This window comes from Macrotis lagotis, chromosome 6, assembly GCF_037893015.1.
Source record: "Macrotis lagotis isolate mMagLag1 chromosome 6, bilby.v1.9.chrom.fasta, whole genome shotgun sequence".
NCBI lineage: Eukaryota > Metazoa > Chordata > Mammalia > Peramelemorphia > Peramelidae > Macrotis > Macrotis lagotis.
In genome coordinates, this window is record NC_133663.1 from 58,420,804 (window position 1) to 58,443,924 (window position 23,121).

Genomic DNA, 23,121 nt, shown 5'->3' on the forward strand with positions numbered 1-23,121 from the left:
ACATGGCTTAAAAGTCTTATTTGGACTCAAACATACTCTTGAAGCTTTACTTTAGGGATTTATTTCCACATTTCAGAGATCATAAAGATAATTTTAAGCAAATTTACTATTTTATAAAGAGGAAAAAGAAAAAGTATATACTTTTTATATATGCCTCTGGAAGTTTCCATACATTGGCTAACTGGATGCTTCCCTGGGCTTCCGGGCCCCTCTTGGCCGGCCTGGTCACTCATTGGCCAAGGCTCCCACGGTCCCCAACACTCCTCTTGCAGGCGGTTCTCCCCTGTGTTCCAGCCCTCCTTGGTAGGAGGGAGCCTAACTTTCTTTCTGCCATTTGCTTCAGAAGACTGCTCCCCAATCTTTCAGCACTTCCACCTTAAAAGCCCTCCCCAGACCCTGTTCACTATCTCCACGGGCTCCACTTGCTCACTTTTTGTTTTCCATCAATGCAGACTCTTCATTATCAGGGCCAGTGATCCTCTCTGGTCTCCTCACTGTTAAACTGGTTACTGCTTGGAAACTTCTTCCTCCTAGCTTTCTTCCTACCTGTTTTGCTGGATTTTTTTCTGTCTCTTGGTCCTTTATATGGATGTCTGGCTGTTTCCTTCTTTCTCTCTCTCATTCTCCAGATAGCTCTCTACTTTCCCACCCCACTGTCCCAGGTCCTTTTTCTCTTTTCTATTCTTTCTTGGTGACCTCACGGCTCCCACATCTCTTCAAACTGGAGCTTGCCAAACGCTAGATAATATCTTGAAATGCCTGCTGGACCTCTCTATCTGAACTTCAGGTAGCATTTCATCAATGAATCATTAACAGAACTCATCTTCTCTTCCCCCTCAACCTTTACTCCTTTCAAACATCCAAAGGGACATTTGTATATTCTGTTTGTCTTCTGTTAAACATACAGGCACCCCTCCTGGTCACCAAGATTGTAACCTGGGAGTTATTTGTGCCCATTGTCTCCCACTCAGAAATTCATTTCTGAACTTTGTTCAATACTTTCCCTTGTTGGTTCATCCTCATCTACTCCACTCACTCTGCCACAACTTTAATTTAGGTTTCTATCAGGTTTTGCCGCATCTCTATAAAAGTCTCCTAACCAGCCCTATAACTTTCAAGCTCTCTCCCCCCTCTGCAATCCATCTTTGCTCTCAAAGCAATCTTCCAAAAGTATAGGTCTGATCATGGCTCATCCTCCTCATGGCCAATTCCTTAGGCTACCAGTGCAAGTCCTCTACCAGACTTCTGTAGTTTCCCCTCACAGTCCTCCTCTCTTCACATATTCTACATTCTAACCATACTAGCCTAACTGTGCCCCAAATTTGATGGGCACCTTTGGCCTTAGTATATCTGCATCAGCTTCACCCCTGCTCCCGTTTTTTTTCTTTTTTGTCTTCCTTCAAGGAGTCCCCTTTGTTATCAAGTCTTACCTTATGGAGCTAACAGAGCAATTACCTTTTTCCTGCTCCTCCCTCCCTTTCTTAGACTGTGCTGATGGACAGGGCCTATTTCCTTTTATCTCTGGGTCCCCAGCAGTCAGCATAGGGCATAGTTCGGATCTGTGATTTCATCTAGAGAATTCCCCATCTGCACACTGATGTTAAGAGGGAGGCAGTCTATACATGATACAGCTGTTGTAAAGCTATTGTGTGAAACACAAGGATTGAAAGTAGGTCTTATATATTAAGGAAGTACTTAACAAATGTGTATAGGTTTAAATGAGAATTCCTTGTCTCCAAAATAACTTTGTCCACATTAAATTTTCAGAAAAATATTGTTAATCTATAGTTTTGGGCTTTTATTTTAATGAAATTTATTTTAATTATTTATATTTATATTATTTATATTTATTTATTCATGCTATTAGTTAAATTAAATTATTTATATCAATTTATTTTTAATTTTAATTAAAAAGTAATGTTTCTCATTGAAGTTTTTCAGTATCTGAAAAATTTCTTAACATTCTCCTGAAGAAATATTAGTGATGCTAATGAAAATTTTTGAGGCAAAAGGTAAAATTCCATTAAAGAGCTTAAATGAGAGTGGGGAAATTAAGTGGTTCAAAAGAATTCTAAAGGCATTAAATAATTTTTAAAAAGTATTTTACATCATACTCTGAAATTGGACATTTGAGGAAGCAGTTTGATCTCTGTAGAATCTTCCAAAAACAGCAAAATGAGATTCTCTGAAGACTTTACATACGAAAGTCAATGACAGTGAAACCTATAAGATTATCTTTTAAATATAAGTCCCAGAATCAGAAGATGAAGCAAATATTAAAAAAAAAAGGTTCTTGCTTTGAAAATGTTTCTCTATCTCAAAAGAACAAAGGAAAAAAAATCTAGCCTCATTTTCTTTTATTCTCCTTCTCAAAAATGTTCAAGGTGCTGGATCTAGATAGTTCACCTCAAGAGATGTCAAATCTGTGACCAGTCTGGCCAAGGGTGACAATACCCAGGGCCCAGAACCAGACTGCAATGTAATTTGGAAATATTTAACAAAATAAATAAAAACACACTACACTATAGATGTTAACATGTGTTTATCTAAGTCAATATGCATCCCAATGGGATCCAGTTCTATTTGAGTTTGACATCACTGCTTACAGTACTAAGAAACAGTCCTTAAAGGGGAAGACAAGATTTTCTTACTTACAAAAGTAGTCCAATTATGGCCTGATTATGCACTATCTGCTTCTGTGCTTCATAGCAAATCCTTGAACTTGTTTCAACTAGGATGTGCTGTACTTGCTGCTTCTTTTCCCTAGAAAAACAAAGTAGCCAAATATAACACAAGCTTGTGTTAGCTGACAACATTCCAAATCCAAGGACTTAGGGGTCACTGGAGAAAATAAAAATTTTCAATGGTTCCAAGTCTCAGATTCATCAATAAACAATTTTTGTTTGTTTGTTTGTTTGTTTAGGTTTTTGCAAGGCAAATGGAGTTAAGTGGCTTGCCCAAGGCCACACAGCTAGGTAATTATTAAGTGTCTGAGACCGGATTTGAATCCAGGCACTCCTGACTCCAGGGCTGGTGCTTTATCCACTGTGCCACCTAGCAGCCCCTACCAATAAACAATTTAACAAACACTTAATATCTTTGTGCAAAGCAATGTAATAGAGATAATGACGCCCCCACCCCGAAAACAGAACAAATAAGTTCCCATTTGTTATTAGAGTGTTCTTTATCTGATAATGAAACACCAGCAAAATAAAAGATGAATTCTGAGATTGTTCCTAATGTAGTGACAAGTTTATAATCTAAGAAAATAAGGCAGATGGAAAAAATAAAGAGTGTAGTGGAGGAGACTAATATTTGTCAGCAAGTGAAGCACAGTTAAAAGATTTAGCTTCTTCCATTTATTATTCTCCATGTTAAGAACAGCAATGTATGTAATCAAAGGCAAGAGGATTTTCTCTTTGGAACACTCTAATTTGAGAGGTTTTATAAAATAGTCACATTCCAATAGATGAAGGCTGCCTGTTTATAGCTCAGTCATGGATAGTCATGCCTCTTGCTTAGAAAGGCATTGGGGAAGGAAATCAGGACTAGAAGTGAACATGGAGGCTACAGATTGGATTATCTCTCTGGTCCTTAAGTTTCTCATCTATAAAACAAGGGGGCTAGATTAAATCATCTCCAGGGCTCATTCTGGCTTTCAATCTTTGATTCTATAATATTTGGCAAATTATGTTTTGCTTTCCAAAAAGACCCTGCTTGCAGATTCCAATAGATGTTAACAATGTCATTAACAGAGTCTTCCCTATTAGACTGAGTTTCTTGAGAACAAATACTGTCTTTTTTTTTTTTGCCAGAGCTTAGCACAGTGGCTGGTATAGTAGGTGCTTAATAAATATTTGACTGAATGATGGACTTAACAACTCATTTAATTATTAGCAACCATTCTTCTCCATTTTACAGATAAGAAAACTGTGGCTCCGCAGAGTCAAATGACATGCTCAGGAACACAAAGCTAGTCTACATAATAGAAAGGACTAAACCCCAAATCTTCCATTCTCTAAATCCAGCCTCATGAGAACAACTTTGGTGATTCTCTTGGTGAGGCAGCATGCAAAAGAGGATTGAAGGTCCAGTCTTGAAACTGGACAAACAAGTTTTGCTCTAACACAAACTAATTGTCCAACTATAGAGCAATCAAACTCAACCTCTCAGAGACACAGGCAACTTTATATGGCTACAAAACACAGAACACAACAATCTTGACTGAGAGAAACAAAATTGCTGGGTTGCCCAAAGAACAAACTTCACAGAGGGCAAGGCAAATTGCAGTCTGTAGCTAACAGTTTCTCATCCCCAGAAGTGACATAAAAGATCCTTGAGGACATGGATGACCAGCAGAGGAAGTCAACACTGAGAGATAACAGAGTCTGAGGGTGGCACTGCTAGCCACAAAATATTAAAAGATTCAGAGGAAGATCTCCATCCACTAGGGCAGAGCCTACATGGAAAGACCTGGACTAAAAATATAGAGAATGAGAAACTGCAGATGGGCTGCCATTTACATGAGTTTGGTGCCCATACCAGGACGATCACAGATCCAAGTGCAGTGAAGTGACTGCCCAACAGGCCTGTTGAGCCACATGATCACTAACAATCTTTTTTTAATACCACTCACTGGACTTTTTTTAGTCATTCACTTTCTCCTGTCACACCTAAAGACAAAAATCAACAAATACCCAATCCAATTCTCCAAATATTTCAGGGGATTCAGGGATCCTAGAGCTGGAGCTAGAAAGGAATTCAGAGCCATCAGGTCAGTTGTTCCCCCTGCCCCTCCCCCCACTTTACAGATGAACCTGAGGCCCAGCATGGTGAGGTGACTTGCCTAAATTTCTACAGACCCCTGAGGTGATCCTGGCTCCGGAGCACCAAAGGTGTGAGGCTGCCTCCCCAAGCCCACACCAGAGAAGGCTCTGCATGAACCAGGCAGTGATAGAATAGAGAAGAAACCTGATCCAGCTCCTGCCCTTGAGTCGACAATTTAAGGGAGAAATGCTAAGTACACAGATAGCTATGATGTTTGGCAGAATGGGATCAGTGCCAACAGGAATTCCAGAAAAAGTGCTATGAAAAATTTAAGAGGAGAAGAAAATGCTTTCTCCTAGGGGATCAAGGAGGAACAGTGTAGGACCTGGGTGTCAGAAAGTCTGGGTTCCTATCCCACCTGAGACAGCTGTGTGACTCTGGGACAATCAAAAGACCTCTCGGAGCCACAAGGTATCAACCTCACAAAGATGGAAGTGATAATTAAAGTTCTCTGAATATCTTCAGCTGCTGGATAACAGAGAGGATGCTTAGGAAAGGCAGAGCCTGGGGTGGACTTTGGGAAAAAAGGGAAGGATTCAGGCAGGCAGAGATGGGAGAACTAAAGACTCTAGCAAGTGGAAGGAAATGGAATTAAAGAGCAGTGTGGTCCGGTGAGAACAGAGTACAGGAAGAGGGGCAGGAGGTAAAACCAAAGAGTGTAGATGGGGCTGAATGAAAGGCATAAGGGGGTTTCCACTACAGTCTAGGGCCATGGAAGGATAGGGAAGGTTCATATATGCAAAGAGAAGGGAGTTGGTCCCTGTTGGTCTGGGAGTCCATCCCCAGTGCTCAAAAAAGATCAAGCTGGGGTCTTAATAAACATTCACTGATTGGTAACCAGACTGGATGCTTAAGATGTCTTAGGCAACAATGGGAGTTTGTATTCCACAGTAATGTTTTCCAATAAGCACACCTCTTTTTTACAGTATTTCTTTCATTAGGATTAAAAAATAAGACTCACATTTGAAAGGATGGTTTCTGAAAGAGCAAAGTTTCTTACACTTAATTTGAGCTCAAAGAAACTGAAAACAAAAGACATGTTTGAGTTTATATTTGTATCACGGTTCCCAAAGTAAAAGGGGGGCATTTTCACTCGATTTCAATTCTGCTGTGTCTCCACTGCTCAAGTAAAACAAAAATTGATTATACATGGTTTTCCTATTAAGTTACATCATTCTAGCTGAGAACTCTTGTTACATTGTTTTTAAGAAGTCGGTCAATAAACAAGGAACATAAGTTGATTATGTTAAGATATTGTAGAGATGAGCAATTCTCAACACAGAACCAGAATGTTGAGAAGCACCTGTTTTTAAGTCAGTCAAGAAACAAACTACAAATTAATAAGTAATCTTAAATATTATGGAAACCAGCAATTCTCAACAAATAATCACAACGTCGAGAAGTATCCATTTTTTAAAAAGCCAGTCAAGAAACAGAAAAGAGAAGTTAGTATATTATCAAATACACTAAAACATCCTCAAAATCCACAATGGCACAGAATAGGAAATGGGAGCGGGGAATGGTGGTGGTGTGTGATTGTGATGGAATGTTAATATTATGACAAATGGCAAGCAGGATGCTTTTAGAAAAGTATCCAGATTTGTGTGAAATACAGCCCCAAAGAGCTTTGTACACCAGAAAAGCAATAGCATTTCGAGAGTAACCGAGGTGGCGCAGTGGATGGAGTCAGGAGGACCCGGGTTCAAATCCGACCTCAGACACTTAATAATGACCTAGCGGGGTGGCCTTGGGCAAGTCACTTAGCCGTGCAAAAACCTAAAAAATGAAACAAACAAAAAACGAGTAACTGAGAGAAACTGACAAACTGCCTTCTGTGGGGGGTGGGGGGAGGAAGTAAGATGGGGGAAAACTGTAAAACGCAAAATAAAATCTTTAATTAAAATTTTAAACAAAGGGTCACTGAGAGCTAAGTCTGGGATCCCCCAGACCCGTCGGGCTCGGAGGAAGCGCAACCCCAGGGCCACCGAGGCCCCCCAAGTCCCCGCTCCCCGGCTGGGGGGGGCGGCCCCGGGGTCACGGGCGAGGTCGGCCCCGCCCCCACCGGCGCCCGGAGCGCGCTCAAGGTCACGCGCGGCCCAGGCCGGGCGCGAGGCCGCGAAGGCCGGGCAGGCCGGGCCCAGCCCCCGCCCTCGGCGCCGAGCCCGCCCCTCCGCGGGGCCCCGGGCCCCGGGCCGCGGCGGGCGAGGAGGGGGCGCACACTCACCCGGGCCCGCTGGTGAAGTCGCCGCCGGGGCTCCGCCGCCGGCCGGCTCGGGCCGAGCGCTCTCTAGGGCCGTTGGCCGGGCGCACGAAGGCGCCGCGGACGGGCAGTCGGGCCGGGCGCCCCCGCAGCGGCTCCGGCGAGAGGAGAGAACGGCCGGGGCTGGCCCCTTAGAGGAGCCGTAGCCGCGGCCGGCGCGGTCAGGTGACCCGAGCGGTCAGGTGACCCGAGCCGGGCGGAAGCGCCGGCGCCTGACGCCCGACGACATGTTTGTCGCGGGCGACGCCGCGTGCCCTCGTCGGAACCGCCGCGTTAAAGACGGCGGGCGGCTGAGGCTTCCGCCATGAGCGGCGCCCGCGCCGGCGTCCGGGGAGCGTGAGCGCAGCGCCTGCTGGGTGCCTGGACTCTGGCCGAGCCTTCGTTAAACACCCCCCGGCCCCGCAGGCCCGGCCTCGTGCTCAGTCCGACTCGGGGCGCCCCCGCCCCCGCCCCCGCCCCCGCCCCCGCGGCCGGCCCGGACCGGCCCGAACTGGCCCGGACCGGCCTGGACCGGCCTGGGTCTGGTCAGTTTCCGAGGGCGGGCGCTGAAACTGACGAGGCGGCCGGGAGCTTCCTCCGCCGGGTGCCAAGCGCGGGCCGGGGCCGCCCGGGGACTGGGGCTCCCCCTGCCGCCCGGGGAGTGGGGCTCCTCCTGCCCGCCCGCCCGGGGACTGGGGCTCCCCCCGCCCGCCCGGGGACTGGGGCTCCCCCCGCCCGGGGAGTGGGGCTCCCCCCTCCCGCCCGCCCGGGGGGTGGGGCTCCCCCTGCCGCCCGGGGAGTGGGGGTCCCCCCCCCGCCCGCCCGGGGAGTGGGGCTCCCCCCCCCCCCCCGCGCCACCCAGCCTCCCTCTGCTCTGTGAAAGCTCCATGGCACTGCTTCATTAACCGAAGATGTGTACTTGATCCGAGCCAATATTACAATCAAAATATATACTATATATAAGACATAAATTTGCAATATGTAAATTATACATAATTAATATATATATTATATATAAAATACATATTCTCTTAATATTTAATCTTCCTGATGCTGTGAAATATGTAAAGTAATAAAAAGTATTACATCGACAAAATATTTTACCTTGTACTTTTTCATTCTGATTTTCTGCCCACAAAAAGCTATTATGTTTTTCTAATATCCATGAAAAACTTGCCTTCTATCTGTAACAACAATCTCACACGCTGCATGTGGTCACAAAGTTTTGCAATGTCTGGACCATCGTGCCTCCGACCTGAACAGAATCATCTCAACCCAGAAGGGAGGATTGAAGTCTACACAAGGGATGTTGAGAGGTCTGAGTTTTTTCACAACATTGTGCCCAGAATCTTATCTCTAGGTAATTTAAACCACACCTTGTTTCCTCTTATAAACCTTACTTCTTTGGTTCTCTTCATTCTTGTCTCTTAAAGGACCAGCCTGCTTGCTATATGCTCAAGTATAAATAACATATAATATAAGATATAATATAGCCTGCATATCTCTGGTATCATGAATTCTTTTCTGCTCAACCCAAACTCCAACCTCCTCTACTACCACCAATTTTATATATTCTGTTTCTTTTATACTTTTTATTTTAGGTTTTTTGCAAGGCAGTGGGGTTAAGTGGCTTGCCCAGGGCCTCACAGCTAGGTAATTATTAAGTGTCTGAGGTTGGATTTGAACTCAGGTCCTCCTGACTCCAGGGCCGGTGCTCTATCCACTGCACCACCTAGCTGCCCCTATTCTGTTTCTTTTAAATAAACTACATATTCTACTCATAGATCCAAAATCAACAACTCCCAACCTAGATCTCTGAAGATTGATTTGCTTCTGCACATTATAATTTCTAGGTCACCATAATTATTATTCATATTTTTATACATTTAAATAGCAGCAACTGAGACCATTGTTTTATTTATTTTTTGTTTTTTCTGTACTGATTTTTCTTAAGTTATGCCTACCATTCTCCATTGTATCTAGTTTAATGATCTATGTGAGTATACTTTCACCATCTCTTGTTTTATTTTCATCCATCTAATAATTTATTTTATCAATCTACTTATCTGGATGCTGGCCTTGCTAGAAGTCCAGGAGAGAGCTGGCTCTGCTTCTGACACAAGAATGAACACAATAAGAATCTTTCTACAACTCTTAGTCTATGAAGGTTCTTCCAAAAAACTCCTTTGTCCCTGATGTTCAGGAGCCAGTCGTCTCTGACACAACCTCCTCATTCCTCCATCATTTCATCAAAGAGAAGTATCTCTCCTTCAGCAGGAGGCGTTTGGCATCTGAAGGAACCAGATTAGGCCTTCACAGATGAGCAGGAGGGTGTAGGACTCTTGCAGTTACTCTTTTTATACCATCGGTACTTGGAGTGGTATGATTTCATCACTTTGCGGAGACAGAAGGCAATCTTTTTGTCACACTGGCAAGTCTTCCTCTCACACCAGGTCTTGCCAACACAGTGGATTCGTCCTTTCTTGATGCTAAAGTCATACCAGTTCGATTTGGGGGAACATTTATGGTTTTCTAGCTTGGTGTAACAGCAGTCATGAATTTGGCAACACCTATCTGTGGCATCCAGGGGCTGTCCTTGGCCTCCCCAGCCACAGTAGCAGCCATATTCGACATAATTGAAGACTGATTTCTTAGTGATTTTCTCGATCATTGACTTCCGATGCATCAGATCTCCCCTAGTAGGGGAAATTAGACCACAAGTGATCAATATAGGCAGGCTAAGTAGCAGCAGCTTCATCTTTGGAATTGATCGGAAGAGAGCTCCAGCCCCTGCTTCCCTTTGGCCTAGTCCAGAGTGTCCCCACTTAAAGGCTCACCATCTCTTCTTAGGTACACTTCATCCTTGGTCAAGAAACCCTCATTCATGTGTTTTAAGCCTTGAATCAAAATTCTAAAATCTAATTCCAAGACACAATGTGTTTAGCCTGTCTGAGAGAAAGTCAAATCAAAAAACATTAAGTTTCTTCTGTGTGCCAGACATCAGACTGCGTTCTGGGACTGTAAAGAAGACTAAAAGGCAATCCCTGCTCTCTAGGAGCTCACAGTGAAATAAGGGAGGATAACATACAAATAATTGAGCACAAATAAGCTACAAACAGGATAAATTAGAGATAACACATGTGAGGACACAAGCATTCAGGAGAATCAGGAAAGGATTCTTATAGAAAATCTGGGTCTTGAAGGATGGTAGGCAAACCTGGAGATAGAGATGAGAAGGGAATTTCAGAAACGAGGAATAGCCAGTGATAATATCTGAAGTTTGGAAATAAAATGTAGTGAGTGATGAATTGCAAGGAGGCTGGTGTCACTGGCATATAGTAGGTTGAGGAAAGTAAGGCTTAAAAAGATAGGAAAGGTAGGAAGAGATCAGATTATGAAGGATATTTTATTTGTTCCTAGAGGTAATAGGGAGCCACCAAGTTTATTAAATAGCAAGAATGACACAGTCGGATTCGTACTTTAGGAAACTTATTGACAAATGAGTGGAGGATGAGTTGGAGTTGGACTAACCAGTAGGCATTTGCATTAATCCAGGTGTGAGGTGATAAGAGGCCTCCACCAAGATGGTCAAAGTATTAAGAGGAAAAAGAGGTGTGTATATGAGAGACATTGTGAAGGTAAAACTGATGGGACTTTAGCAACAGGTTGGATTGGGAGAAGCTGAGAGTGAGGCAAAGAGAATACCTAATTGAAAATCAGTTACTGGGAGGGTATTGCTATCTTTAACATCTATAGGGAAGTTTAGAAGGGGGGGCACTGGGAAAAGATAAAAAATTGGGTTTTGCATATATGAATTTAAGATGTTTGAGGAGTCCAATAGGCATTTGTAGAGTAAGGCTAGAGGTCAGGGTTGGGACTGGACAAATTTAGAATCATTACATTTAGTTGGAGTGACCTGTTTGAAACTAAGGAGTGGTCATGCAGATATAGTACCAAGAAAAAGCAAGGTCATGAAAACCTCCAGAGAAGATATATCACAAAGAGAGTGAGCAACAGCATAAGGTGAAAAAGGATGAGAATAGAACAAAATCATTCCCTTTGATGATTAAGTTAAGTTACATTAATCACTGGTGATTTTGGAGAGACCACTTTCATTTGAATGAGGTTCAAAAGCCAAGCCACAGAAAGTTAGGAAAAGAGCAACAGGAAAGGAGGCAAAGACACAAATTATAGAAATTTAGTTCTGAAAGAAAAATATAGGACACCAAATGGGGATGAATGGATCAATCAGGTGAGGGATTTTGAAGATTAGGAAACATGAACAAATTTGTAGAGAGTAGGGAAACAACAGTGGACAAGAAGACACCAAAGATTAGTGAGAAAGTGAGGTCGATAGAGAGGGGACATCTTTTGGAGAAAATGGTGTAGAAGGGGGCTCTTGCACCTATAGAATGATTTCCCTTAGTGGAGAGAAGGGCAGCTTTTTCCTGTGAGACAACAGTAAAGGAAAAGATAATTTTAGGAAGCTTCTCAGTGATATGGAAAAAAGAGAGGAGTGGGGGTTCTTTATGAATGACCTCAATTTTCTCAGTGAAATATTAGGCTGGGTTCTCAGTCAAGAGGATGGGGAGACGGAGAACCATGTTGTGAGGAATGACAAAAAATATCTACTTGCCTCAGTGAAGGCTTGGTTGAGGACCAAGCCAGCTCAGTTCTGTGACTTTCTCCAGTGTTGTTCGACAGCACATGAGTAGAATCAAAGATAGTGGAAGTAATCTAAAGCACCTGTGAATCTACATAGCATGATTTGATTCCAGGTCTTCTGATTCCAAAATAAAGGTTCTTTCTGTTATATCTTGCTATGCTTCCTCTACAACCTAAACTGTAGGAACCCGTTCTACAAACTGTTTGAAAGGTGTTCCTATAGTCATGGATCAAGAACAAGTCAAGATCTGGAAGCAGGAAGGAATCAAAAACAAACCAGAAGTAATAGATATGGAAAACGGGTATTGGGGATTTCAGTGAAAGGAGAGAACCCATTTAGGAAGTGGAAGTGTGAGTCAGTAAGAGGTAAAAAGGAGAAGAATGTGATGAGAAATGGGATTTCAGATCTTTGTCAGGATCTGGCTAAGTTTAGGGGAAGACTATTTTCATGAGAAGCTGAAGTTCAATGAAGATGGAGATCATGAACTTCATGGTTGAAGGTGATGAACTAGGAGGTCAGTTTGTTAGGTAATCAAGTGAGGTATCAAGGGTGAAATTCTTCCTCCATGCTAAATACTGGGGAGCTAAAGGTGAAAGGAGGAGTTAATAGTCAAATAAGACAAATTGGATCATGTTGTATGCAGATCACTTTAATACAAGATATATGACAAATCCAAATGGAGTAATTGAAAAATTTAAGGGGATAAGAAATTCCTTTTGACCATGGAGATCATAATTCATTTCATGGAGAAGCTGGGGAGACCTTGAAGGCAGCTTGCTATTTCAGTTGGTTGAGATGTTGGATAAGACTAGACTAGGAATGGGATAGGTATGTGCAAAGATGTGGTCTGGCAAAAGTAAATTATTTTAGCAAAAATTTTGTCTTTTGTTTGAAACCCTTTGTTATGACCAAGATAACTATCTCTTTCCTCCACACTTCCATCTAATGTGTAAAAATTCTTTGTTTTAGGTTTGCATCTTATGAAACAAAACAATAACCTACTTTATCAATTCTGTAAATATGAAGATCTGTAAAATATGCTTTTTAAACTAGTATTTTAAAAATTAAAGCAATAATTGATTTGGCATTTTAGATTAAATATTAATTTAACTTTTAGATTATAGGTTAGCATCAATATAATGTTAAAAAGCAAAATATTCCATTTTATTTATATTTGCTAAAATATTTTATATAGTACAATAATGTTAATCATTCGTAAGACACAAAAACATTAAATGTTTAAAAAAGACTTCATTTCTTATATAACTATTGCTAAATGACATTGAGCTGTAACATAACATTTGACGTATGGAAAAATTCATTGTTAGTTTAATTTTGAAAATTCTATCAAGAATTGTTACTTCATTTAATTTGGAAAATAATTTGAAATGTTTATTCTTTTAAAAAATAGACCTCTGGGAAATCTTTGAACAGATTGCTAAATCCCAATTTGAAACCACAGAGGTAAAGAGATTATTCATGATTCAAGATTAATATACAAAACTAAATTATTCTAAAAATACATTTTTTAAAAGTCACAAATAATGAGATAATGGAAAGTGAAATATCATAAATACAAAATTACCTAGTACACAATTTAGGCAAATGACCTGAGTGTATTAAGACCAATTTTTGACTAGGATCCCATTTGTAGTTCAGCTATACTCAAAGAGCACTGGACTGGAAATAGAAAGATTTGGTTTCTGGCTCTTGAAATAAATTAGCTGTGGTAATTTACCTTCTCCTAGACTTTGCTTCCTCATCTCTAAAGTAAAAAGATGGGTCCATAGACAACCTCTGTAATCTTCTATCTTCAAAATCTGTGACAATAGATTTGTAAACCAAATTAGTTTTCAAACTTCAGTGTGTGAGAGATGGCCTTCAGTAAAGTTTCCTCATCACAATTGTGAGAGTGACTTTAGGTAAAGCTTCCTCTTGAATACACTCTTGTCTTAGCTTTACTCTTTCCTTGGAAGTTAAAACTATTTGGTTGGGGTGGTGAGGTGGTACAGTGGATAGAGCACTGGCCCCAGAGTCAGGAGTACCTGAGTTCAAATCTGATCTCAGAGACTTAATAATTACCTAGCTGTGTGGCCTTGGGCAAGCCACTTAACCCCATTGCCTTGCAAAAAAAAAAACAACCCAAATTATTTGGTTGCCATAGTATAATGATTCTTGGAAAATGTGGTAATTTTAAGAAGAATTGGACTGACTCTCTTAAAAATTTTTGTATTTAAGGTAATAGGGTTAAGTTACTTGCTCAAGGTCACACAGCTAGGCAATTATTAAATATCTGAAGTCAGATTTGAACTCAGGTACTCCTGACTCCGGGGCCTGTGCTCTATCTATTGTGCACCTCCCTGCCCATGGCTCTCTTTCTAATTGGATGTCTCCAAATTTGGTTAGAGGAAATGTATAATGAAGTTTTGTAAAACATCACTTGTTAATAGGGTACAGATTAGCTATGAATAATTATGGTATTAAGGGATTGAAAACTATTTCTTTTTTTTTTTCCAGTGGAATACTGAATACTTTTATTTTGCACATAGAAGCCACTAAAGGATCTGGCCTGTGGGCTTGTTGGGGGGCTGCATCACAAGTATATGACTCTGCACGTCAACACTGGGGGTGGGGGTGAGAACAGATCATTCTAACCCAATCACAAGATGAAAACTATTTCTAGTAGGCTAGAGATTAGTTATGAATAATTAGCATAATGAGGATTGAATTTGCTTTGCAGTGGATGGGTAGTATTAGTAAAAAATTATGAACTTGTCTTATCAGTCAATGGTGGGATAAGACAGAATTTAGAGGCAGGATTATTATTATTATTATTATTATTATTATAAAAAGAGGCCTGGGGGTGGCTAGGTGGAGCAGTGGATAGAGCACCGGCCCCGGAGTCAGGAGTACCTGAGTTCAAATCCGACCTCAGACACTTAATAATTAGCTAGCTGTGTGGCCTTGGGCAAGCCACTTGACCCCATTGCCTTGCAAAAAAACCTAAAAAAAAATTTTTTTTTAAAAAAGAGGCCTGTATGCTTCCATTCTGAACACTCCTTGGCTGATGCTACTTGCAATACGGGTTGTATCCTTTTTTCTTTAAAGAAAAATAAAAGACCCTTTCCTGTTCTCTGACTCACTCTGGATTCTTGATTCCTGTAGTTCTTATCCCACACAACTGTATTTAACTTGAAAATATACAGAGATATTAGCAAAAACAGTCTTAGTATATGTATATACTGAAAGTCTTAGTTCAATGTTAAGTCTTAAAAGCCTTAGTAGCTTAAAACTGTGCCTAAGGGGGCAGCTGGGTGGGGCACACCAGCCCTGGAGTTAGGAAGACCTGAGTTCCAATCTGAACTCAGACACTTAAAAACTGTTTAGCTCTGGGAACTTGGACAAATCACTTAACCCTATTGCCTTAAATAAATAAAATAAAATAAAAACTGTACCTAAGGCTTTTGAAATTCCCAGTGTATTTCAGTGTTATCATTTGATTTCTCTATTTTAAAGTGAGATAGTTTATCAAATAAACTAATAAGAAGCATTCATTTGTTCTTGGAAATTTTGAAATATATAGTCACAGAATTATGAAAAGTTTGATATTTTGTCTTTATTGAAATATTTTTCCAGAGATAAAATGGAACGCATTAAAAGGATTGATTCTAAACGAATTAAAGAAGGTGCCCTCATAGGTTTTTTTTTCCCTTTTGTTCTGATTATTCTTTTACAACATGACTAATATGGAAATATGTTTAACATAATTATACATGTCTAATCTATATTGGATTACTCACTGTAATGAGTAAAGGAGAAGGTAGGGAGGGAGAAAAATTTGGAACTCAAAAGCTTACAAGAATGAATGCTGAAAGCTATCTTTACATGTAATTGGAAAAAAATAAAGAAAAATCATGTTAGGGATGGTGACTGAACCTGTGATTTCATTAATTCAAGGTATCAATGCAGTTGGCATCTCTGGAAGCTGGAGAGTTTCCTAGAACACTTGACAAGTTAAGGGATTGGCTCTAGGTCTCAGAACCTGCATTCAGGTCTTCCTGCAATCAATGCCTCTCTGTCTTATCAAAACTATTTTTCTGTTGTTGTTTTTTCTTCTCCCAGCTTGGGGTTTGGCATGAGGTAGGTCAGTGAGAGTATGGCACAAAATAGGAGCACTGATTTGATGGGTTGACAGGGTCTTGGGTCTAATAGAACATGGAAGTAGGGCTTTCCTCCAGTTTGAAGAGCCTCTCCTCCAAGATTTCCAAGATCAAATTGAAGTCAGGGCAGTCAGTGTTAAATGCTTTTCTCTTGCCTATTGAATTTTTAGATATCTGTAATGTAGCAGAAAGCAAAAAATGTGGGGTACATGAGATTCTTCATGAGTCTCAGCCATGAGTCTTCATGAGTCTCTTTTGTGATCATAAGCAGATATCAAAAGAATTATGTTTATATATGCAAAGCATTTGAAGCTCGTCCAAGCACCTGTTTTTAAAAATTATATGTGCATTGCCAGCTAATTTAATAAATTACTTTTTACATATGATAAGATTTTATAATAAGACCAACAAGGAAATAAATCTACTTATTGTGAGAAGAATGTAAAACTGCATCAAAAGATGCCTATTTGGGCAAGATTGATTAGGTAATAGAATATTGGCACATATAGGGATATTTCATTGAGAACCACAGTTTTATCCATTATGAGTTTTTTCATTACCACTACAAATTACTCCTTCTCTACATCTTCTCATCCTATTGTTTGTCCTAAAAGACTTTGGACTATTTTACTATTTCATCTATGTTCCTGCAGCACATAGGCTATCAATTGTGACTAGCCAATTGGCCTACCTCCTTTCTGGTCATGGGTAACCTTGATAATTCCAGAGTTGACAGAGAGTGAAATTGGGAGTACCTGTATTTAATGGAGGAAGTGTGAAAGGAAGTGGTGGATGGAACAATAGTCTTTTAAATCTGTACTTATAAGGTGAGAATTTTGACTACTTTGAATGATAATTTGATAGCTTAAATTTATATAGCACTTTATGGTAATAAGGCATTTTTGTATATTTAGCTGGGGAAGTGTTACAATGAGATATCTAATGAGTCGATATACTTTTAAATTTTAGTCATTTGGTTCCTCTCTTGAGTCAGCATCAGTCTCTGTTGATGGAAGGTGTGAGTTCTTGAACTGGACTCAGAAAACATGTATCTCCTGAGCAGGGTCATTTCTATTCTCAGCTGTAGCCTATTTAAGGAGTGCGAGCCAAGTTCTGTCCAAGATACTTTTACTTATTAAGCAATCTTCCAAGTGTCCTTGAGGAACCAAGATCGAACTCTTTCCCTGGAGTCTTGGAGGGCATGATGTAAAGGTAAAGGAGCTTTGGGATCATTTTGACCCCCACTCCCTCTCTCCATGTGATCTGGGGTCTTTAACTTCATCTCAGTCACCATTGATTTGGAAATTTAAGCCAGAAGAGGTTTAAAGACAAGAGGGATGCTCTTGTGTATAATCTGGTGGCAGAGCTCAGCAATGTTATTCTTCAAAGCAGTTTCTCTAGTAGCACAGCTCTACTGATGTTTGTCAGATCTTGGCTTTGAAAGATGACTATTCTTTGCTTAGGAGGCAGTTTTATTTTCTCTGATTTTGTCAGTCTCTTCTCTTCATGCAGACTTGACAGCGGCTGATTATACTCTCTAGCTCTCCGGCTTTCACTGTGGATGGAATAGGTTTTCTGAGGGAAAAAGTATTAAATAAAAATATATTTAAGTTAATCTAATTGAAATTACCAGGCATTAGACTGCCAGTTTAGATACGACAAAAGACTCACAAGCTCACTTTTTCAACAGGATTACAGTGCCTGGTATATCATTGACATTTATTACCTTTTAATAGACAAATGTACTGTGATCAAAATAGATAAAAAGAACTCACATATTTTATTGAAATAGAATTTTTGAGGAAAAAACCCAAATAATATGTTTGCATTCTTTTGTACATTAGAAACAGTAAAGAAAGGGAAGTTTTCTTCTACCAAGGACCATTTGAATATTTATAACATTATTTGCAAGTCATAAAAAATGATCAACTTACAAATTAGTCTGAGGTTGCCATGGCTGGATCAGACCAAATGATTCTGCAAGCCTTAGACAGCCCTTGGGCTGGATATTCCCCTCCCTGCTTTAAAGGGAACTCTCTTTAAAGGAAACCTATAGTGAAACTTTACTGTTGTATGGATTTATTTTCATTTAAGTTCAAATTTTCATATATATATATATATGCTAACAACTCTTAAATGAATCTATATTATTTCAATTAGTGAAGATTAATATTGTTATACATGTTTTATAAGTGCTTTATATTGACATGTTGATCTTTCCAATGACTGTAGCAGGATATTAAGTGTAAGTTATCCTATTTTTAATTAAAAAAACAACAAAATAATCGCTCAAGCTCAGAGAGTTATTTGAGGGCAGGAATTAGAACAAATAAATCTTTGACTTTTCTCACTGATTATTTAACTTGTTGACTTATTAATTCAGTACCAGGAAGTCCTTGATTCAGAAAAGAATATAAATATTGATAATGGCTATCTGGTGGAATAGAGTAAATGATCATGTCTCTGTGGGTATAAGGGTATCAGTGAACCAATATTGAGTACTCACTTTATCCTAGTCACTGTGCTAAGCTCTGAGGATATGGAGAAAAAAGGTAAAGCAATAACTGCCCTTAAGTATCTTAGATGCACTCATGAGGAAGATGGCATGAACATGTATAAGTATAGAAACTATAGATAAATGCTGGAGTTGGTCTGGGAGAAAGAGCACTAACAGCTGGCAGATCCAGAAAGGGCTCTTGAAGGAAGGGGTGGGGGAGGTTGGGGTTAATTAGGGACTCCCAGAGTCAGAGATGTGGAGAAAGATCATTACAGGCATAAAGGATCACCAATAGAAAGGCATGAGCTTGGGAGATAGGCAACAAGTTGACAATTATGGTTGGACCAGAGAATTCTTGGAGGGGAGTAATGTTTAAAAAGATTGGAAAAGTGGTGAAGAGCTAAAAATGCCAGAAAGTGGGGATTCTATTTGAAAATAGAGGTAGCAGGAAGCCAAGTTAGGAGGTAGCCTGGCTAGATGTGCTGGTTAGAAAAATCACTTTGGTAGCTGTGTGGATGATGGTTCAGGTTGGGAAGAAAGCTGAAGTAGGGAGACCAAATAATATATAGTCTACTGCAACAATCTCATTATATATTCCAATAGTATCATAATTTTGTAATGACTATAATCTAGATAAGAAGAGATGACATTTTGTGAGGGAACATAAGACAGATATTTGAAAGATGTGGAGATAGGAGCGAGTTGCTCGCCTGTGAATGACTCCCTTCTTGCTAGGAGCATACAAGCAGAAAAGATGATTTAATTATTAGTCCTAACTTTGTTTTGAATAGAGCATTTCCATCCCAATTTTTAAAATCTCATATTCTAGATCATATCATACCAATTTCCTTCTCAGAGTTATCAGATCATTGTGTAAATAATATTACTAGCTTGCATTTGTGCAGTATTTTAAGGTCTTAGAAGTGCTTTGCAAATATTATCTCATTTTATCCTCAACTCAAATATGGGAGGTGGGTGCTACTATTCATAATTTATTTTATCTATTTTTTCCAACTACATGCAAAGATAATTTTTTTTTAGGTTTTTTAGGCAATGGCTTGCCCAAGGCCACACAGCTAGGTAATTATTAACTGTCTGAGGTCACATTTGAACTCAGGTACTCCTGACTCCAGGGCTAGTGCTCCCTATCCATTGTGTGACTTAGCCACCCCCTAAAGATAATTTTTTGGTAAGGTTTTGAGTTCCACATTTTTCTTACTCTCCCCCTTTCTCCCCTTCTCTTGAAAGAAGATATCTTCATCCTTTTTTATAGATAAAGAATCTGAGACAGATTTAGTTTTGGTGACTTGCCCAAAGTCATATAGCTGATGTCATAAATCTATATTTAAACTTGGGTTTCCCAGCCTGGTTCTAGGTTTAACCCTCTGTCCCCTGCCTAAAACAGTTTACATCTTTCTAGTCAATGAATACTGTGCATGATAATTACAAAGGCTTTAGTAATATCGAAATGCTGCTATCAAAATATTGGCAACAAAGTAAATATCCATTGATTAGAGAATGGCTATATCAATTGTGGTACATGTAATGGAATATTACTGTACTGTAAAGAAGCAACTGTGATGAGTACAGAGAAGCTTGGAAAGATTGACGTAAACTGATACATTTCAGTAATTAACAGCAAAGAAAATAACATAAATGACTATAGTTATGTAATTGGAAACAACTATCACAAACCAACTGGAAATTAATGTTGCCAAATTACAGAGGTCCAAAAAGGAGACATGAAAAGACACCCTTTACCTTCTCCTTAGCAGAACCATAAGCACCCCAGATATGGAAAATTGCATGAATTTTCAGATTTTTTTTTATTTCTATACTTTTTTATGTTTTTTTTTTTGCAAGGCAAATGGGGTTAAGTGGCTTGCCCAAGGCCATACAGCTAGGTAATTATTAAGTGTCTGAGGCCGGATTTGAACTCAGGTACTCCTGACTCCAGGGCCAGTGCTCTATCCACTGCACCACCTAGCCACCCCTGTACCACCTAGCCACCCCCATTTCTATACTTTAATCAATTTTGCTGACATTTTTTATTCCTTATTTTCTTATTTATTTATTGACATTTGAGTTAAGTGACTTGCCTAGGGTCATATGGCTAGTAAGTGTCTGAGACTGGATTTGAACTCAGGTCCTCCTGACTCCAGGGTCAGTGCTCTATTCACTACATCACTTAGCTGCTCCTCTTTTCTTAATTTTTAAAATTCTTTCTCATATGGGATGGCTTTCTTGGAGGGGTAAAGGAATGAATACATTTAGATGATATTGAAAGGTATCCCAAAAATTTATTTTGAAAACAAAATGAAATGCTGCTTCAGGTAACCTTGGAGTAATTCTATTGAGTCTCTACACAAGGTTTGTATTTGAATATTTACCTGAACATTCGTCTTGGATTTAATGAAGCCAACCAGAAACTATAAGAATTTGAATAGTAGTTGCAGGTTCCCCTGCCGTGACATTCTATAAATGGATTGGCTCGGAAATCTTCCAGGCAGGAACCAGGGGATGCCAGTGCTTGCCCAGAGCCTTCTGAGCCTGCACTTGTATACTGTGAAAACAGGAGTATTAGAAGGGATCATTTCCAGGTGCTAACCTGATTATTCTGCACAGTATTAACTTATTAGGTGGCTGAAAATAATACCTACTATGATTTTCCCTTACCATGACAAAAGAAAATCCTTTCCAAAGAGAAATCCAGCCATCAGGACAAAGAGGGATGTCTGTCGTTTGACTGTGCACTGCTATGGCCATGGCAGGACCTTCACAGACTGTACATCTGTAACAAAACATATAATGTGGCAAATACCACTCTTTTCTGACATTATAATCATCATAAACTGCGTCCTACATAGAACATTGAAACACCACTAAACTAAATTTTCTTTATTTTATCAATCAAAGAGGAAAGAAATTTTGTACCTGCTAATATAAGGCTCCAAAGCTCGGCCAGTTATGGGGGCCATATTCATTGGCATCTGTGCTGTTGTGGACAGCCAGTATGAATAGTCGTTTCGGGAAGCATAATTGCACACATCATTGGTATCACAAAATAAAAATGGCATTGTAGTAAAGCGTTGTAGGCAGCTACCAAGAGTTCCTGAAAAACACAGAATTGTGTATCTTTACCAGTTGTGAAATTAATTTAAATAAATTAATTTAATATCTCTCGTAAATAAGGCATGATCTAAAGTACTTGGAGGAAAACTAGATAATGGTACATTATCAGTCCTATAAATAATATCATCTCAAACTGTCATACTGAAAGTCTGTTCATATAACAATTCAAAAAAACATGTTTGTTTTTGTTTTATTTTTTTATTATGCATTTAGATTTCTAAAATCACACACTTCAGGGCATGAAAATGATCCTGGCTTCTCAAACTCTGTACCAGTGAAGAGCCAGACCAAGATGACAGGTCCTTCCAAGCTGCAAAGGTTCTTTTTTTGTTTGTTTTTTGCAAGGCAGTGGGGTTAAGTGACTTGCCCAAGGTCACATAGGTAATTATTAAGTGTCTGAAGCTGAATTTGAACTCAGGTCTTCCTGACTCCAGAGCCAGTGCTCTATCCACTGCATCGCCTAGCTGCAAAAACCTTGTGACAGAGTAGACAACATGTTTATTGATAGGAATAAGCCTAGATCAGTTTGGGAGATTTATCACTATAAGGTTGATTTCCAAATGATCATTATTTTCAGCCATAGAAACTCAGGAAAACTGTCCTCTGCCAATTAAAAGAACTATGACCCAGACTGGTTTTGGGAATATCCACTCCAATGAAATCATGTATCCTTAGTATATCAATATTCATTGCTCTCTGGACTCTTGAAAATATAACACATTTAAGACTTAAAGGCAGGCAGATGTTTTAATTCAAAACTATTTGGAATGAGTGGGATGAATTCTTGGCAGGATTTCTCCAACAGTTATTCTGGGATTACAGATAGATCAATGCTTTATTTGTTCTCTGAGCTAAAAATAAATATTGGAAGTAAACTTCATAAGAAATTTGGGAGATAATGTAGGATAGGTGTGGGCAGAACTTAAAATAAGTCACAAGTGAAAAAGTTTTGCTAGATTCAGCCACTTCCATATTTCAAGAAAATAAGGAAACTAAACTGTTTTCTTATTGGATGGTTAGCACCATCATTCTTGAATTCATTTTTAAACTCACATTTTTTCACTTTTCTCTTTCCTAAAAATAGATACTATAACTTTTCTAAAGTGGAGATAGAAAGCCATTTGAGTAAAGAGTTTTATTTTACTTCAACATCTGTTTGTCTGTGATTTGCATTGGTTTAATGTCCAACTTCTGAAGCAACTACTCTACATAATACAAAGTTTTCACTTTTATGAAATAAATCATTTAAACTAGATCTGAGACATTACCAAGGTCTTGTCCATAAGCTTGTTCATTTCCCTGCACAAAGAGAAGAGAGTAGCCACTATAAAGGGGCACCGTTCCTGCGGGACAAGAAGGGATCTCTGTTGATTGACTGTGACGGGTGAAGATAAAGGCCTTGATGAATGGGCCAGTGGCGGGGGGTCCAAAGTTTCCAGGTTTTCCTTTTAATCCAGGCAATCCAGGTGATCCAGGTGGTCCTTAAAATTGTATACTTAAATGTTAGAGGAATTATGAACAAAAAATTACTGAAAAGTAAATCCCACCATCACTAAATTCCAAACCTATTACTCAATATTGTTCAGTGAAGTATTCTTGT

General features: G+C 39.7%; 3 protein-coding genes across 17 annotated transcripts in view; all 3 read right to left on the bottom strand.

The window, feature by feature from the left end:
* The window catches only part of MFF (mitochondrial fission factor), a 52,432-nt gene extending 45,168 nt beyond the window's left edge, over positions 1-7,264 (bottom strand). For 4 of the 15 annotated variants that reach the window (XM_074191235.1, XM_074191229.1, XM_074191227.1 and 1 more), the window contains exons 1-2: positions 7,052-7,264; positions 2,656-2,763 (exon numbers count right to left, since the gene is read on the bottom strand). The gene's annotated coding sequence lies outside the window, so the exon portion shown is untranslated. The remainder of the gene's footprint in view (positions 1-2,655; positions 2,764-7,051) is intronic. The other 11 variants (XM_074191231.1, XM_074191232.1, XM_074191238.1 and 8 more) reach the window with 10 other exon arrangements.
* A 1,670-nt stretch (positions 7,265-8,934) lies between these two features.
* On the bottom strand, positions 8,935-10,004 carry LOC141491653 (phospholipase A2 nigroviriditoxin basic subunit B-like). Its single transcript, XM_074192540.1, has one exon. The coding sequence runs from the start codon at positions 9,822-9,824 to the stop codon at positions 9,372-9,374; it is 453 nt and encodes a 150-aa protein (XP_074048641.1). The 5' UTR covers positions 9,825-10,004; the 3' UTR covers positions 8,935-9,371.
* Positions 10,005-13,000: 2,996 nt separating this feature from the next.
* Positions 13,001-23,121, bottom strand: part of COL4A3 (collagen type IV alpha 3 chain) — a 179,239-nt gene continuing 169,118 nt past the window's right edge. The window contains exons 48-52 of the mRNA XM_074191247.1: positions 22,790-23,002; positions 21,324-21,501; positions 21,066-21,180; positions 20,780-20,952; positions 13,001-17,467 (exon numbers count right to left, since the gene is read on the bottom strand). Coding sequence (XP_074047348.1) covers positions 17,383-17,467; positions 20,780-20,952; positions 21,066-21,180; positions 21,324-21,501; positions 22,790-23,002 — 764 coding nt within the window. The 3' untranslated portion in view covers positions 13,001-17,382. The remainder of the gene's footprint in view (positions 17,468-20,779; positions 20,953-21,065; positions 21,181-21,323; positions 21,502-22,789; positions 23,003-23,121) is intronic.

Bases quoted from the DNA above. Each gene is read 5' to 3' on its own strand.
- LOC141491653 (XM_074192540.1), bottom strand. From the start codon at position 9,824: ATGAAGCTGCTGCTACTTAGCCTGCCTATATTGATCACTTGTGGTCTA.